The 19,494-nt window shown below is 38.1% G+C and overlaps 1 protein-coding gene and 1 long non-coding RNA gene across 2 annotated transcripts; both read right to left on the bottom strand.

The window, feature by feature from the left end:
- Positions 1 to 2,986: 2,986 nt before the first annotated feature.
- Positions 2,987 to 4,681, bottom strand: LOC115919708. Its single transcript, XR_004061967.1, has 3 exons — positions 4,603 to 4,681; positions 3,820 to 3,936; positions 2,987 to 3,045 (listed from the first exon to the last, which is right to left on the bottom strand). It is a non-coding gene; the product is annotated as an uncharacterized LOC115919708 (long non-coding RNA).
- Positions 4,682 to 4,736: 55 nt separating this feature from the next.
- LOC115919540 lies at positions 4,737 to 17,812 on the bottom strand. Its single transcript, XM_030973625.1, has 5 exons — positions 17,740 to 17,812; positions 9,612 to 9,737; positions 7,674 to 7,928; positions 6,802 to 6,918; positions 4,737 to 4,822 (listed from the first exon to the last, which is right to left on the bottom strand). The coding sequence occupies exons 1-5, from the start codon at positions 17,810 to 17,812 to the stop codon at positions 4,737 to 4,739; spliced, it is 657 nt and encodes a 218-aa protein (XP_030829485.1).
- Between the last annotated feature and the right edge of the window lie 1,682 nt (positions 17,813 to 19,494).

Genomic DNA, 19,494 nt, shown 5'->3' with positions numbered 1-19,494 from the left:
AGATCATCATCATCATCATCATCATTGTTTACATGTCTATATAACTTCTCCCATTCTCAAATCTATCATAAGACTTAGACAGACCACCTTATTCGTCTTTGTGACGAATTAAAGTCTAGTTATTATTAATATTCTTATTATCATAATCATTATCATCATTATTTCTAATATTACTATCATTACAATTATTATTATTATTGTATTATAATGTTGTTGTAGAAATAGGGAACTGGGAGAGGAAACCTTCGCTTTGAACTATTCTCCCTTGACAAATTCGTAAAAGCAGATCGGTTGAGGTGTTCAAAAGTAATCTAAAATCATTTCTATTTGGATTGGAATATAATTAATTATTCCCTTTTATTTCATTTGTCAGTATTTGTATGAAATCCAAATGTTTTTATGTGATTTTTCCTTCGCAATAGTGCACCTTGGGTATTTGATTTTAAGTGGCTTTGGCGCCTTACAAATCGAATATTATCATCATCATCATCATCATCATCATCATTATCATTAATATTATTTGTATTATTGTCAATACTATCATCAATAACCTATTTTATTAATATTATTTTAATTCTTTTTCTATTTGATTAATTGTTATCATTATTGTCATCATTATTATTGTCATCGTTATTATTATCATTGTTATTATAATCGTTATCGTTGATGATGATTGAAAATGAAACGATTGCAACCATGCACATAAGTAAGGTATCCCACAAATTCTAAATATGAAGAATCATGCACACATAAATGCACAAATAATGATGTTGTTTGGCAGATCTACACAACTACATAAACAAAAATGGTGAAAGTGTCGCGCCTTGTTGGACACCAGATTGAATGGGACCACAATAGATGATTGGCAGTGTCAGATTTTTAAACAAAATATTTATTTTGAATATGCATGCAAACAATTATACAACTTGGAAGTGAACTTCTATATTTTAGTATACTGGTGGATATCAAATAATTTTTCGTAGCCTATGATATAAATGTAAAATCACCTGTACGGCTATATTTGGCTGCTGAATGATGAGCATTCCACCATCGTCAACATCAACACGACTGATTTGTTCCTCAAAAGCCTGGACAAATTTACTTATTGCCCCACCTTCTTCCTCTGCGGCTTCAAGTTCCTTTGTTTCTACCTGAGCTATATTGCTCACAATACTCGTTATAGAGTTTGTTACCTGTCAATTCAAACACAAAGGATGAAGATGGTTTAAACTATAGTAGGAGAAAGTTGCCAAATCTCGGAAATCAAACTGAATGACGATAGGATATTAAATAATTAAATAACATGACAGCCTTAGCACAGCTGTTCTTTTAAAGCCGTTACACAACTTCTGGATGAAGCAACTGCCAAGGTGTCAACACGATATGAAAGGGTAGTGAGATACCGAAATCTGTCATAGAACCAATAAGATATTATACAAAATTAAAAGAAAAAGAACCTGATACGGAGCAAGGCTCTAGTAAATTCTTCATTCACAGTAGTTTAGCTTTAAGGCGTCCAATATTATTAAAATCGATTATGATATTTACCGCTTTCACATCTATGGCAATTAAATACATGTACCGAAAGGAAGGCTCCAATTTGTTTACCATTAGATGATTATCAGAACATAATAAAATAACTGAATTCATAAAAAATCGCTAAGTCATGTTCAATATGATTGGTCTGGCATCGTGCAGAATACCTCTTCACTAGTAAGATTTTGATGCACAATGTTTGATGTTATCTCTGCCACAAACGTGATGTCATCTGATGTGATATCTTCGATGTTGGAAGTAACGGATGATACTTGCTGGCTCACTTCACCTGCGTTTTCTTCATCTACGATTACCTAAAATTTGAGGGGAAAATATCATTACAGCATGTTTATATTGAGTGATGTGACTTTCTCTCCTTTACCCTAATGAGGCCGAGGTATTTCAAGAATTTCTAATACCGGGGGGGGGGGTATTATGACAGGGGCTGATCCAGCAGGCGGCGAGGGGGGGGGGGGGGCAATTCGTGAGAAAATATTTAGCGGGGCATAAACGGGGGGGGGGGGGGTAATGAGCACTAGTTTTACTAAACACCCCCCCCCCCCCCTGAGGAAGAAAAAAAAGGTAGAAACATGGAGAGAAAAATTGGTACACATATTGAATTAGTATAATGAACATCATGGCAACAAAACTTATGCATCATTTCCCTTCGTTCATTTTTTTTTCGCAAAATTTTCAAAACATACCTACTTTGCAGTTTTACAGTATTCAAATGGTTGGGAAATAATTTGTTTGGTATATTTAAACACTTCAACGGATGAACTACATGGTTTGTTTAAAATTAAAATTAAGTACCAAAAAAAAACATTAATTGTCATAATTATCAAATAATAATCGTCTTTTACAAAAAAATTCTGGGTATAAAACATAAAAAGTGTTATATTGTTTTTTATATGTAGGATGAACCAAAGATGGGTCTCACTTAGTGAACATGAGTGTAAACCTTCTTAACAATGACACAGATCAAGTGATTTTGAAATGATTATTGATTCTTCGACAGGCTAGCACTCTAGCAAATGGAGAAAATGCACAGTTTTATTGACATGTGATCAATAATTGTAATTTGACAACCCTACCGTTGGTCCGAATTGCTCAAATTCGGTATCAAAATGTGCGGGGAATTGACAAAAAAGTAATAAAACATGGATTCGAAAATTAAAGGGGTTAAGACGCAGCGCAAAAACATTCTTACTCATTAGCGTTAAGGTAACATAAAATTAGCGAACATGTTTTCCTTAAAATCACATTTTACCAGGTTGTCATGATCAGTGGCATGTACAATATGCTAAACACAATTGCATTACATATGGAGGTTCTTTAAACAAGTCTCTTCTCAATGATTGAAATTTGAAAAGAAATATCCAAAAACCTGTGCAATTTCGTTGAGAATATCTGTGACATTTCTAAATGGTCCGCAGTTATCCACAGGTTGCCACTGGCTCTGGGTAATACCATCGCCGATACACTGAGCCCGTCCAATCGGTTCATTGACTGTTCGGAATAAAAATAAAAATACACATATATTTATCATATCAAAAGCACACCGGCAAACAATTATTACAGATACAAAAAAGAAGGGAACATACTAATGAAGTAAAGAAATACCGTCTATGACTGAAATTTCCTCAAGTAATTCATGACTCTGGAACTATTCAAAACATTTAACTACACGCGCGGATCTTGAATATTATTTTGGTCGGATGGCTGGGGCTTGGGGTTCCTGCATTCATTTTCTACGTGACCCTCGCTTTAATTCATTTATATTGATTTCATGAACACAGTTTGGAGGCTTGAATATCTATGAGGAGGGGCTTTTAGACCCTAAGCCCCTATTGATTCGCTAGTGCTCAATGATGGAGTAAAAACAAATTACATCGGTTGAACATCGTGATATTAAAGCTACTTTTGAAATGATATTGCGAGCTTATGAGTCATTCTCGATCGCGCAGTTGCCATTCATTAAAGGGAGTGTATCATGGCAAATACTGGTTAAAGCCGTCTACGTCTTCTTTTGGACAACTGCACGTAAACGAATGTACTTGATTAACTGGGTCAGCGCGCTAGCGTTCGCGAAACAGACCGAAGTTCTCCCCACGCTTCGGTTTCGCGTACGTTGGACGCATGTGAATGCTGCGGTCGCGTCGTCCGTAGTCGTATTATACCCGATTGGCCCCGCGCCATATCTGAACGAGCCTATAGGGAAATTATCATATTGATCGTACGCTTCCCCAAATTAAAGATGAACGAAAGACCCTCAAAACAAACCTTGAGTAGTGTTGAATGGACACATTCCTGTTGAATTTGCCCATGTTCCGTTTTCACCAACCGGAAATTCGACTTTTTCAAAGCGAGGAGATATCCATGAGATATTCTGGCAAATAGCTACACAAAAAAGAATGTAATATAATGTAATCACTATAAATACCCACACACCCACCCACACCCACACACACACACACACACACATACACGTGTGTAAATATATAAATGTATATATATATATATGTTTATATACTTTACGGCGTCATTACACGAACATGGTTAGTGAACAAATTGTTCATTATTAAAATAGACATGGTCATTAGCAGGACATTTTCGTGTCCTGTTAACGACTGAACAAACGAAGTAATGCCCTCTACGTACGTTTGAAGGCATGTAGAGGAAACCGCCAAGAAACAAAAGATTTAATCATTGGCCATTATTTTAATTGGTTATATTGTTTTTAATTTAGGGTTAGGGTAAGGGTTGCGGTTGCGGTTTAGGGCTGGGTTAGGGTAAAGGTATCTTGCGTTTCAAATTACCTAACGTACCGATGCCACACGTCCAGTTTAGTGGCGTATTCGGCATAGCCCAATCCCCTCCCCTTCAGAAGCCAATGTTAAAACAAATGCTTGCAATGAGTGATATTACGAAGGCGGGACAAACAAAATTATGACCCCTGGTTTTTCGCGTCACCAACCTGTCATCCCATCAATCTAAGGATACCCCACGTCCTTATACACAATAGATTGACTTTCACAACTACATGTATGTGAATGAAATTGGTACCGTTATCTTGAACTGAAATGGTGTTTGAATCGAGAAAACCGTTCGATTCATTGGCTAGATTTTCAAGAGATAGACCAATTAGATCTTGTGTCTCCGTTGCCGTCATATTGGTCCGCTCGATGTAGATATTCATGTCAGCTTTGACGCTTCCTGGTCTTAGGGCTCTGCATACTACTGATATACTCTGCAACCCAGTACTGGTTCGGACGCCTTGCTCCACCTATACACAGATTCAAAATAACAAACATAAAAGATAAAACGTTCAATTGATATTTCCCCTTATAAGACTGATACTCTTTTGTAACTTATTCAAGTATACGTCATAACCGTAAACCCTCCGCATGCAACATTGTGTCCATACTATATTCATAAGAATATAATGATATAATAGCATTTTTGAAAAAACTTGAAGAACTGAATGAAAGTATCTGTACTGTAAGTGTATAAACGGTGTTGTGAAAGAACTGAGATGACCGTTCGAATGTTTGAACGGCTTTTGCTGGGATATATTAATACATGTATATTATTAAGTTTCTATAATGATGACAAACAAGTTGAGTACTACAGTGCGTCCCAGATAAAACGAAACCGAGAATTATCGATGGTTTATCATAACTTAATCACAATTATAATTGATAAATGACACATATTTGGAAAGCTTACATCCTCCTCTTTCATTTGATGCAACTCATAATAATGCACATTTCAAGCATGAGTGATTAAAATCAATTTGAAGAGAGGGAAAAAAATCATTTGGCGGACGATATCTGAATTTCTAACAGAAAATCACATTTCTAGAAAGTTGAGTTTCTGTCCTTTCAGATGACACCTCAATCAGGAAAAATGAGCTAGGAATAACAAAGTTCTGTTTGTTTAAAGTAGTGTTTGCATTTCCATAATTTGATTAAACGATTTCGTTTTCACTGGCTGCCTGCCGTATCAACAAACGAAATTAACAAAAGACTTAACTCCGTTTCGTTGACAATCAGCCGTAGACGAAAGACTTCATGCATGGCTGATTGTCAACGAAACGGAGTTAAGTCTTTTGTCAATTCTGCTTTTTGCTACGGCAGGCAGCCAGTGAAAACGAATTTGCTTGCTAAAATTATGAAAATATAAGGTCTACTTTAAACAAACAGAACTTTGTCATTACTTGCTCATTTTTCCTGACTGAGGTGTCATATGAAAGGGCAGAAACACAACTTTCTAGAAATCTGATTTTCTCTTTGAAATTCAAATACTGCCCGCCAAACGACTTTTCGGTTTTCTCTCTTCAAATTGATTTTAATCACTCATGCGTGAATTATGCATCATAATGAGTTGCATCAAATGAAAGAAGAGGATCTAAGCTTTCCAAATATGTGTCATTTATTGATTATAGATGTGATTAAGTTATGATAAAACATCGATAATTCTCGGTTTCGTTTTTTCTGGGACGCACTGTATATAAAGGTGAGAAATAACTTGTGAGCTTACTCGTTCTGTTGTCTCAGTTTGGACATGTTGGAATAATTATATAGAGAAAAGTGTTCCCTGAGAATAATGGTTCTCATGGTTTAAAAGCCATCATATTCGAAATCAAGGCGAAAGCAAGACGTGTCTTGCGCATTTCTGACCAAATTACCTGAATGTCGTTAAAGAGTATCACTGACTCAAGCCTGGTCGCACATACAAAAAACTGTATTTAAATGAATAGTTGTACATGAATCTTGTGGGTTTAAACTTACAGCTTATTCAAAAATTATCTGAAGCAAGTATGGTCATAATCGAATAAACATTTGCAAAGTTATTTGTCACAAAAGAGCTCACAGAATTAGCTTTGACCTTAGAATGTGACCCTCGACAGCACCATAACGGGAAGGTCCCCCAAAGGCATATCTTCCTCAAGTTGAATCACAAATAATAGTTGCTGATTTATTTGTCACAAGAGAGTCCAGGTCTGCAGATAAACGGAGGAAGAAGGCCTTCCGAATCCTTTAGTCTTGTCTCCACCATGAGAAGAGCTGAAAATGTTTATGCCATATGTACGTGCAATCAGTCTTCACCAAATCCCTGCCAGGAAACTTGTTGCACAACGTACTCGCACTCTATTATTACATTGTCTTTTTTAAACCCAAAACAATGTTACGCCAACCTTGCAGAATATCACAAGAGTGGGATAGGCCTTTTTGATATGTACCAATTACTGTTAAGATATACTTACATAGGTGCTAATGTTGAGCGCTGTTTCTTTATAGAGTTTAGACGTTTGGTCATGAAGCTCATCGCTGAATGGAATGGCAAATCTAGCGTTCAAAACTATTATATTGGTCAGATCTGAAAATACAAACAAACGCATTGAGAATCAGTGGCACAGATTCAGGGGAGGGCACAGAGGAACCCCCCCCGGCCCGAGGAAAGGGGGAAATTCTCCTGATAAAGAAGGCTTAGAGCCCCCAAAATACCAAAATACAAGTACCTTAAACATAAATTTAAGATAATGTCTTTAAATACGAATTCGATATTAAATCAGTATTTGTATGAGAACATTTCGCTCATACTTAACACATAATGTACCCAGTATAATCACGTTCGTTTTGTTTTACGCGCTGTTATCTCTCAATTGCGATCACATTTTTGTTGTTGTTATTTCTTATTTTCACGCGTAGCATTAGAAATAACATTAATATCTTCAAAACTTAATTGAATGAAGAAATTCCTAATCTGTATATAATTTCTTCTCCTATAGAGGTTTGATTAAGACGTGTATCAGATATATATATATAATCAATGTAAATGAATTTTGAATGAATAATTTGCTTATTATTTGCCACGTTGCCTGACAAAGACAGAGTTTACAGGCTTGTAATGCTGTTTAATACAGAGGATCTGTAAATCTTCAATAACGTATGCTTGCTAGTTCCATGCTCCCTTCATGAAAATTCTCGCAATCACAAGGGTATTCTACGTGTTTAGAGGGCAGAGATGAGATCTTGCTAGAGTACACAGGTCGCCTTGCTTAAAGGCTAGACACAACCCTAATTTTTTATAATTTGTATGTGACTTTGGTTTGATTCAAGCATAGTTTTTACCTTTGACATATACAGATGCTCGCATCGTGTCTAAAGTTTCTCCATTTCTCCCCGAGCCTCGGCAGAAGTAATACCCGATGTCACTTGGCGTGACAGACATGATTATCAAAGGATTCTGAATTTCACTGTTAGGCAAAAGGACATCGTCTTTGTACCAGTGGTATCGCTTGACATTGTTGAAACTACATGTCAGCTCCACATAGGCATTGATGTCGACTATCTGGCTTGACGGATGGACAGAAACCTCCAAAGGAACTGTATTCGAGGTAGGAATAAGAACATATGACGGTGAATGAGGTGATTTTGTTTTCAATATTGATGATAATGATAATGATGATGGTGACAAAAGTAATAAAAGTAATAATGATGATGATTATAAGTTGAAGAAGGAAAAGAAGAGGAATAATATTGATAAAAAACAATCAAATTAATTATGATAACAATAATACCACGACTAATGATGATAATAAAACTTAAAATAATACTATTAATAATTATCATTGGATTTATATAGCGCCTTTTCCAAAGAATACAAGGCGCAGTCTCTTAGACTATCGACAATTTAAGAGGAGTTGTACAGGTAAGTTTTCAGTTGAATTTTGAAGAAATCTAGTGAAGTACTGTTTCTTAAGAACGAGGGGAGTTTGTTCCAGGGACGTAGGGCTAAGGACTGGAAGGATTTATTACCCTACTACCTGTATTATTCACAATAATGATAATAATAACAGCTACATTTATAAATACGAAATACCAAGGGGATGCTCAAGGCACCTACAAAATACTATTATGATTCCTACACTGGCTAGCCTAGCTTCCCTAAGGCTCTGCAAGCATTCAAAGAATACATTACTAACATGTGTCAATTTCCTACACCTGGGGGGTGTTTCATAAAGCTGTTCGTAAGTTACGCACGACTTTACGCACGACTGGAACATGTTCTCGGGTGCTAATCAGATTCTCAATCATTTACATGTAGCACAAGAACATATCACCAGTCGTGCGTAAAGTCGTGCGTAACTTACGAACAGCTTTATGAAACACCCCCTGGGTAGATAGTGACAAATGTCTTGTCAAAAGACAATGGTGCTGTCCTGAATCACAAACCATGTGATCCAAAGGAGGTAGTATAAGCTCTTTGGTGATCCTCAGTCCGGTGACGTATGCATAAGACCATCTTCAACGTGTTAGGAGGACTGGACTTCAAAGATTTAATCCATAGATTAAACAAGTAATGTTGTCCCGGCATGATTGCATTTGTTATGACAAGTTTTAGGGTTAGGGTTAGGATTATTATTAGGGTTAGGGTTAGAATTAAAGTTAGAGTATGCTGGGACAAATCGGCCCCGTTTTTGCAGCGGGGCCGAGTTGTCCCCGAGTCCGAGTTAGCCCGGATCTTTGATATTCATTCACTTATACAATAGAAACGACGTGAATAGCGACAGCGGATGAATATATACCACCTCCCCCAGAAAAGGAAAGTATCTCGATGTTTTATTTCATATCCAGATATGATGACAAGATATTTGATTTACTTATTCGGAAATAAAAAAGGTTTCATTCTCATTTCTGAGGGTAAAAAATTGTGTCAAAACATTTTCCAAATTTTGGTTCCTATTCACCCGTCTTTCGAAACGATGTGAATCATGGATTTGCAAAACGTAATTTCGAGGGCCCTTTTTCGATCCGAACACTAACTTAGGGTAAAGTTGAAATGATATCACTTTTTCTCGATGTTTGTCCACGTAACTTTATTATATTTTTAATGGATGAGATGAATGAATATATCTAAATAATACTTCAAAGAACTTTAGCACATAATAGTTAATAATAAGCTGGACAACTTTGTCAAAATATTAGAGACACATCTCGGCTTCTGTAGAAGCCCGTCGTATCCAAAGTGTTAAGATGCCTACAAGTAAATTCAAACATATGACTTACGAGTTGGTTCATCACAATGGATCCCCTCATAATGATCTCGGCAATCACACTCGTACTGCCCTTGTCCAATGGGACGACAGACACCATTGACGCACGGGTTTCGTTGGGTGCAAGGATCGGCGTTACCTGTCAAAAGTTAGTTTCTAGTAATTATTGTAGTAGTATATAACTTACGAATGAATGCTTGCAGCTTTCATCCTCAGTTTCCTGGGTACCAGTGTCTAGACATAATGTTATGATGTGTTTACTTTTAAGATATGAAGGGGGAATCTCAAAGAAGAAAAACATGGAAAGATTCAACCACTGATAACAGCTTGAGAGCTCTAAACGAAAATCATGGGCGAAAAAACCCGAGATAACTTTATTTTCCCACGTTTATGTTTTTTCAAAGGCTTATTCCGAAACGAAAATTATCCATACTTGAAGGTTCGTGATTCTGAAAATTAAATAGTGTTCATTCAACTTAGAAGATTCTTAATTCCGAAAATTACACAAGGTTCATAATTATGAAAACGAATTGAGGTTTGAAATTCAGAAGGTTCGTAATACCATACACGAGTTCGGGTTCGATTATAAATATTTGGAATAACGAACCAATGTAAATATGGACTCTTTTTAATAGTTTGCCATTCCGAATCCTATAAGAACTTCAGAATGAAAAACTCTGTACTATTTCCAGAGTTTTGGACAATTGGGAAAAATGCCATGTTTACCAAAATAACAAGGCATTTCGCTGGAGTTTATTATGTGTATGTGAATAATACATGTATATTTACATACATACATACTTACACACATACGTTCATATGTTTGACATGTCAGTATATGTGTCTTTGTATTGTGAAAATGGCTTCCTAAATTCCCATTCGATTTAGCTGTACTGCTTACTTATTTCACAGTTCGGGCCGATGAATAGATCCATGCAAATACACTGGTAAACGAGTTCAGTTTGCTGACAAGTACCTCCATTTAGACAGGGTGTTGGAAGACATGCGTTCCCTGAACACAGAAAAGGGAGCAAAATGTGAAGAGTGATAAAGGGAAATAATCATCATGGGAATAATTCCTGAGATCCACGTGGTTGACCATTCTGTTTGAATTTATTGATGAAAATGCGCTTCAATAAAATGTTATATGCATTAAAATAGAACTATACACCTATATAAAAGATGTATGTGCTTAATTTATGGGGTTAGCAGCTGCTGTTTGGCATTCGAAATGACATACACTGTTGTGTTGGTCATAATGGTGGAATAGTTATTTTATTCCAATTAATGGAATGATTTTGACAATGATTTATTCCTAATAGATCTAAATAATAATATAAATTCTCTGATTTTATTAAATAATGATTTGCGAGTATTTGTTTTGCGTGACTTCTAAAGCATGTGTGTACTACTAAGCTAATCAACTAGGGGACCTACGTCCTTAAGTCATAACTGACAGTAATGAGGATTGATGCCTCACACAAGGGCACTAATATAGCACATCGACACGGTTTGATCCTGGGGCCTCACAGTAACGAGGCTATTGCTTAGCCACTGAATCATGACTGTACGCAGCGTGGGCTAGGGAACGGGGCCGCCCCCACAAATGCAAAAAAAAGAAGAAAATGCAATGAATTATCAATAATTCATTGTATTTCCCCCCGGTCCCCGACAAAAAATTCCTCTGTAGGGCCATGCATTATGGTTCAAGGCATGGCCAAACAGATTATTTTTTATCGGTTGGGGGTCGGGGCAGAATGCACTGAATTATTGATAATTAATTGCATTTCTCTTTTTTTTTGTATTTGTGGAGGCGGTCCCGCTGCGTCTCATATTTGAAAAATGTTTTGTGCAAAAGTAGTAAAAATATCCTTCCCTTCCAATGAAATCCAAACTAAATGTCATTATTGTGAAAAAAAGAAAATTTCTCTTTAGTATTTTTCATGTTAGTTCCTCACTTGTTTACAATTGATCAATGTTACAGTTAAAGAAGCTTGTATACACAATCTGCAGTGTCTTAGAGATTTAGAATGCTTCGTTTATGCGTTCAATTCAATGTATTTATTAGTGCATTGTACGCTCAGCATGTATTTTTTTTGTTCTCGCTTCCATGTAAATTGAAGGCTAAGACAAAGTTTACAAAGAAAATAAATATGATGCAAAGCATAAATAAGCAATGGACATAAAAATGCTCTCATATGACATCGGCAGAGCAAGAATTAAAACTCCTATGGAAAGCTAACGTTGAGCACAAGAAATTCTCTTACTTTGTAAAGGATACTATCTTGACTCTTAAAGCGTCACTGTGTGCCCATGCCTTGAGCCATAATGCATGGCCCTACAGAGGAATTTTTCTGATGGGGACCGGGGGGAAATGCAATGAATTATTGACAATTTATTGCATTTTCCGTTTTTTTCTTTATTTATTGAAACTGCCCCCTACCCTAGCCCCCGCTGCGTACAGTCATTATTCAATGACAAAGCAATGGCCTCGTAACTGTAAGGCCCCAAAATCAAAACCGTGTCGATGTGCTACATTAGTGCCCATTTGTGGGGCATTAATCCTCATTACTGTCATTTATGACTTAAGGGCGTAGGTCCCCTATTTGATAAGCATAGTAGCAAACACATGCTTTAGCAGTCACGCAAAACACACATTGGCAAACTATTATTCAATAAAATCTGAGAATGTATACTATTATTTAGATATATTATTTTTAAATTGTTTTTAAAATAATTCCATAAATTGGGGTAAAAAAACAACATTCCAACTATATGAGCGACAGTGTAGTTGATAACGTAGTACAAAACAATAATTATGTATTTCGATGATTATAACAAATTGTCTACATATCTCCTATTACATATGAATGACGTTATCAATGACCATACGCAATGTATTTCATTTATACCAGAATGCTAAAATCTCTTTAATCTCGTTAATTATATTCGACTCAAACATTAACATGACTTTTTACTTTCATAGTTTATCGTAGGCCTTTAAATTCGATGGGTTAGACACGCATCATTTCCTACCGGTAATTTGCATTGTATGAATTGAATGTAATTAAGTAATGTAAGTTTACATTATGAAGTTATAACGTAAGGTCGTTTTATCAATCAACCGATTGCACGAATATTCAATTCTTACTGAGTATTTTTATTCATGAATTACTTTAATCTAATCCTATCTAACCAGACAAAGCCGTTCTTATCACCTTCCACGTAATGTCACAATTTTTGTCAATAATATATATAGTTACGTGGGAAGGAACTTCAAACACATTTAGTTAATACAGACTCTCTTTATCTTATTTCAAGTGTACCAATCACCAAAAGTCATTTGCTCCCGTTGTCAGGGGTTTCATGTTGCTAAACAAAATCAAATTTATATTTATAAGCTTCAAATATTATTTCTATATAGAGAAACTGCAAGTTTAAATCGTACTCTCTCAATTACGATAGAAAAGGGCCCGCACGGAACAGTCCGATTTTTGATTTTATGTTATTTCTTTTTCTCCATACTTACGATGCGTTGAATGAATGGTGGTGGTGGCTATTTTACCTGACTGCTAAGAAAGCATAAATGCTTGTTAAGCTATGGTCACATCACCTAAAAGTAACCTGCTTGGCAGCCGGGCGGCGAGTTTTGAGCCAATTTCGCCCAGGCACCGAGCAGCGGCCGCCCGGGCACCGCTTGTTTTTAGGTCATCGCTCGGTCGCTGCTGAAGTTTTAACGCGAAGTTAAAGCTATGGTCACATCACCTAAAAGTAGCCTGCTCGGCGACCGGGCGGCGAGTTTTGAGCCAATTTTGCCTAGGCACCGAGCGGCGGCCGCCCGGCACCACTTGTTTTTAGGGCATCGCTCGGTCGCTGCTGCAGTTTTGTGCTATGGTCACATTACCCAAAAGTAGCCTGCTTGGCGGCCGAGCGGCGAGTTTTTATCCAATTTCGCCCAGGCACCGAGCGGCGGCCGCCCGGGCACCAGTCTTGTTTTTAAGGCATTGCTCGGTCGCTGCTGAAGTTTTAGGGCGGAGCTCACTTTAACTCGCCGCTCAAACTACGCTCAGTGTGACCGAACGGTCGCCGCCCGGGCGCCGACCTAATCAAGCGTTCACCGTCGAGCAATTTAGGTCAAAAATCGAAGCCGCTAGGTCAAAGGCTGCTGAGCGTTCGCTGCCCGGTCGCCTCCTGGTCGCCGCTGAGAGCTCAGTCGGTCACTGCACGGCGAGCTCAAATTCGGTCAGCAACCTTTGACCTAGCGGCTTTGATTTTTGATTTTTGACCTAAATCGCTCGACGGCGAACGCTCGATTAGGTCGGTGTCCGGGCGGCGAACGCCCGGACACCGAGCGTATTTTGTCCCCCCGCCGATCACCAGCCGGCTGCCCGGCAATTTCCTTAAAATTAGCCGGTGGCCGGTGGGAGACCGCTCGGTTATCGGTGGGTCATCGGTCGGTCACTACCGGGGCGCAGCCAGTAGAAGCTCTCCGAATTCGGCCAGTTTTTACCTAAAATTGACTGGCGACCGACGGGAAATCGAAATTGCACCGCCCAGGCATCGCTGGGGCTCTACAGCCTGCTCGACTTCTCCAACAAAATCCTTGGGCGATTCCTAAATTCCAGCGGCGACCAAGCAGGCTACTAATCGGTCGGTCGCTGTTCTGATTTGTGACCATAGCTTAAAATTCAGGCGGCGCCTGCTCACTTTCATTCGCCGCCCAAAGTAGGCTCGCTGTGTCCGGGCGGTCACCGGCCGGGCCCCGACCTAATTGAGCGTTCGCCGTCGAGCGATTTAGGTCAAAAATCGAAGCCGCTAGGTCAAAGGCTGCTGAGCGTTCGCCGCCCGGTTTCCGTCCGGTTCCCGCTGGGAGATCAGTCGGTCATGGTCGGAGAGTTCAAAATCGGTCAGCAACCTTTGACCTAGCGGCTTTGATTTTTGACCTAAATTGCTCGACGGCGATCGCTCGATTAGGTCGGTGTCCGGGGGCGAACGCCCGGACACCGAGCGTATTTTGGCGCCCCGCCGATCACCGGCCGGCTGCCGGGCAATTTCCTTAAAATTAGCTGGTGGCCGGTGGGAGACCATTCGGGTATCGGTGGGTCATGGCTGGGTCACTGCCGGGACGCCGCCCGGAGAAGCCCTCCGATTTCGCCCAGTTTTTACCTAAAGTTGAAATCGACAGGGCACCGCCGTGGCATCGCTGGGGCTCTACAGCCTGCTCTACTTCTCCAAAAATCGACCGGCGAAGCCTAAATTCCAGCGGTGACCGAGCAGGCTACTATTCGGTCGGTCGCCGCTCTGATTTGTGACCATAGCTTACGAAAGCAACCAGACGGCCGACGGATTTAGGTCCTCTCCGAGGGACCTGGTAATGAGGATTAATGCCTTACCAAAGGGCACTAGCGCATCGCCTTGGTTTCGAACCCGGGTTAACGGATAACGAGACCATTGCTCTACCGACTGAGCTATCGCACCTCGTCAGCAGATAGGTTTCAAGAAAACAAAAATTTGAGCTACATTTTATACATTCTTGCTACGCACAAATATATTCTTTTAGGCGATACACTTTAAAGGTAGTACAAAGTTTTGGGAAATTTAGAAAATTGGGTGGATAGTGATTCTTTACAATTTTGATATATTTGGATGCCCCTGTGGATGTATAATAAGCACTAGCAAATTTAGCCCCTAAAACACTTCTGATTTTGCGAAGAATTGAATATAAACATTTACCGGTGCTCCTGGTAAATTTTGATAAATTTCAAATTGAGTTGAGATATATTATTTCCAAACGGGAATAGCTAATCGGTAGATTTTAGTCAAGAAACATTGTTTTATAGCTTTATTAATATATTGACCTTGAGAGGGAGCTACACAACATAAAGAGTTTATAATGTACAATCTCATAATTTGAGACTCGATTTCAACTGCAACAACGATCACTGAATATTGTAGGATCGCATATGCTTCCAATATGTTCATTTGAACCAAATTCATGACCCCATACCGAATCTTTGTATTACCTTTAAATGTAAATCTATCTGAAATAATTCTCTCTTGAATAGTGCAACACCCCATGACTCCTAATTCTTGCTTCCTCTTTAAGTACATACATACTAGATTTCTCAATATTCCAATTCAGATTGTGCATTAAGCTCCTTAGGTATCTTATATAACTCGGTACGATTTTTCCCTCCTATTACTTGTATTAAAATCATGTATCTATTAAACCATCTATCTATCTATTCAGTCGAACCGTCGAACTGACAACAAACCGACTCCATGCCATCGATTTCATTGGCGGCTAAAGAAAATCGTTACGGTGTCATTATTTGTTCGATCACGAGTCGGTCCGGAGTTGGTTTTATTGTTAGTGTGACTAGAGCAGGGTACGAAGCACATTGAGCGATGCAGTGATATCCATCACATACTCACTTGATAGGTCAATGGAAATTTTCTCAACCTCCATTTTTTAGACTACTGTAACCCTTTGTGTTGGATAATTATCAAGCTATAACTGGTAAGATACCAGTTATCAATGCTTCAATACAGAGGGCTTACGATTACATGAATATTAACACTCACGTGATAGTTTAATGGAAATTATCTCAACGTCGACATGGAGACTGGAAACATTATTTGCTCCTATGACAGCAAACCACATCTCATTGGTATCTACATAGACATCATCAGGCTGGTAGTCTATTTGTCCATGTACATATACCCCAACAGGAGCCGGGTAGTTTGTATATCCAAGAATAGTTGTGATGACAGACTGTATGTCAGACGGGTCGTTCCCTGTCCCTATTTGGACTTTAGCACCGTCATATAGATACACATCTCGGAACACTACTCGAAATCCATTCGTAACGTTTGTTGTTATCAAGTTTGCGTTATATAAACGTGTTGTGGAGGTCCATGGGATGAAGATGAAATGTGATTCGCCTTCCGTGAGATAATTTGCTGAATATTCTGTAAGGAAGACAAAGACAAGATAGAAAGACAGGAATATATTATACACAAGAACCAAAAAAGTCACCTGCAGTCGATTTTTATAAGTTCTTCTATTGACTGGTAGATAAGCTTCGCCTTCTTGCACTGACAGCTTATTTGGGAGCCTCTACCGAAAACAAATCTTGTATTTTACATACTGCTTGACCCCCCTAATTTACTCAGAGGAAGGGACATTTCCTTCAAAATGTATAGACCTAACAGTATAATCAGAGTTCCCGAAACAGAGCCCAATGTCGGGTCGTTTTCAACCCATCTACCACTTGCGAGAAATTTTCCTAGAAGAAATTATGACATGACATTTATAAACACGAAAACCTACCAACTTTAAACAGGGATTGGATGATATCAGATGCCCTTTTAACAAATGGCAGCCTTTTCCCCTTTAAATCATATGGACATAATTTGTTAAGGAAAATTTCTTTTCAATTACAAAATATGGAGACTGGCCTGTCCTAACATGCAGACATATATGTTTTCTAATTGAAGATATCTGGTGCTTCGACAAGACTTCATGTGGTCTGTTGAGGCAATTTACGGGGATTAACTCGACAGCTACACTCTGCCTGCCATACTTTTTATCAATGAATTTGATGGTACTTTGAGGGTCGAAATCGTATGGTATTAATTGGGTTACTATTGAGGACCAGTCTTTGGCTTCTACAAAGTTGTGAAAAGCCGATGGATCAAAATTGGACCCCCTAATAGGCCGAGAGCACAAAAGCCATAACCCCATAAAAAATTATCCATTAACATTCAATGAGACAGACAAAACAAGTCTGTCTTTAAAACTTTCTCCATCGTAGAACTGCGATATACTAATATAATTCTGATATTCATAAGAAAGTGGTAAAAAGAATTTGAAAAAATGGGAGTTTCGAGTCTTCATATTTCCGCACCCGTATTCTAACACCATGTTTGTGTACCTGGACCCTGTTTTATGAAACTAGTTATTAATAAGAAGTTATGTTAACTGTAATAAGCTACTTAAATCTTGACATTTGATTGGCTGAGAGCAAATTTATCATAGTATCTAAGAATTAACCTATGCTAGAAAATCATGAAGTACAATAAATACCTGTAATATTTATAAAGAACGCTTTACTAAATATAATTTGTTATTGACTTACTGCACGCTAATTCATCCTCGTAATGTTCGCAGTGGTAAAGTCCATCGCAAAGGACAGTCGGTGACACGCTCATGTTAGAGCTCGTACAGGCAAATAAGGCTAGCAGAAGATAGAAGATGGAGAGAAAATAACTTATGATAAGCTCATAATGCTCTGAAATGTTACAATTGAATTATATTATGTTTTTTTAAATATAGGCGCGTCAAAATTCACCTTCTTTATACTATTATTTGTGGTAAAACTGAAAACATGGATGATCTTCATCGACAGGTATAAGAAAGCTAACAAGAGGTTGTTTTTTCTGCGTAAGTTGAAAAGTTTCCATATAGATGCAACTATCCTGACCCTGTTCTACAATTCAATAATAAAGAGTGTCTTGCTTTTCAATATTATATGTTCATTTGGCAATCTCTCAAAACAGGACAAGAAGAAATTGGAAAGGCCACGTAAAATAGCATAATTGGGGTAGAAAAAGCTGCTGTCGAGTCTCATTGTACTGAGCAAATTGTTGATAAGGTCTGTGCAATCATGAAAGACAATACCCATCCACTTCATTTATTTTATTCATTTAATCTTTCTGGTATCCGACTTCGCCCCACCCCAACCCGCCTTTCACGATTCAGATATTCATTTGTACCCGACTCTGTTTATAAATTCAACTCACAGGTTAAACGTTAAACTTCTGCGTCGGAAATTAATTGTATGATTTGAAACACCAATGACCAAGGCTTAATTCTGAAACTCATGATTTGAAGTACATGTACCAATGCCCATTTTTTTGTCGCTTCATTATCTTTTGCATGTATTTGTTCCTTATTTTATATATTTCATTCTATAAACGTGATGTATTTATTTCTTGATAATTATGTATTTTGTTGAATATGACTGTAACGCCAGTGGAAAACAATTTTCTATGTAACTTTTTTGCAAAGACCAAATAAAGTATGTTGTATCTTGTATCTTGTAGTATCTTGTATAACCAGTAAAACACCGGTTATCACTGCTTCAATAGACATAACTTTATATTCTACCGATATTTCAAAAGTAAATTAATTTAAAACTTACATGATAGGTCAATGGAAATGATTTCAACGTCCATTCCGAGGCTGGAGTAACCATTTGCTCCTATGACAGCAAACCACATCTCATTGGTATCTACATAGACATCATCAGGCTCGTAGTATATGCTTCCATCGATAGTTGTGGTGCCAGACTGTATGTCAGACGGATCGTTGCCTGTCCCTATTTGGACTTTAGCACCATTATTGAGATACAAATCTCGGAACACAACTCGAAATCCATTCGTAGCGTTTGTTTTTAGCAAGATTGCATTATAGAATCGTGTTGTGCTGGTGTGTGTTAAGGAGATGAAATGTGATTCGCCTTCCTGGAGATAAGTTGCTGAATAATCTGAAAGGTTAAAAAAAAAAAAAAAAAAAAAAAAAAAGGCACCTGTCGATATTTTTGTCAATTCTTCAACAAGAGATAGGTAGATAAGCTTCATCATCTTGCATCGATATCTAATCTGGCAGCCTCTCCCGAAAAAAATGCGTATAAGCAAAACTGCTTAACTCCCCTTATTTACCTAGAGGAAAGGATATTCCCCCAAAAATGTATAGACCTAACCGTATATATCAGAGTTCCCAAAACAGATACCAATGTCGGGTTGGTTTCAACCAATCTACCGCTTGCGAGAAATTTGGCGAGTAGAAATTATGACATGACATTATAAACACGAAAATCTACAAACTTTGA

This window comes from Strongylocentrotus purpuratus, unplaced genomic scaffold (assembly GCF_000002235.5).
Source record: "Strongylocentrotus purpuratus isolate Spur 01 unplaced genomic scaffold, Spur_5.0 spur5_contig_865, whole genome shotgun sequence".
Lineage (NCBI taxonomy): Eukaryota > Metazoa > Echinodermata > Echinoidea > Camarodonta > Strongylocentrotidae > Strongylocentrotus > Strongylocentrotus purpuratus.
Note: the sequence above shows the minus strand (reverse complement) of the source record. Positions and strands in the feature narration are given on the sequence as shown.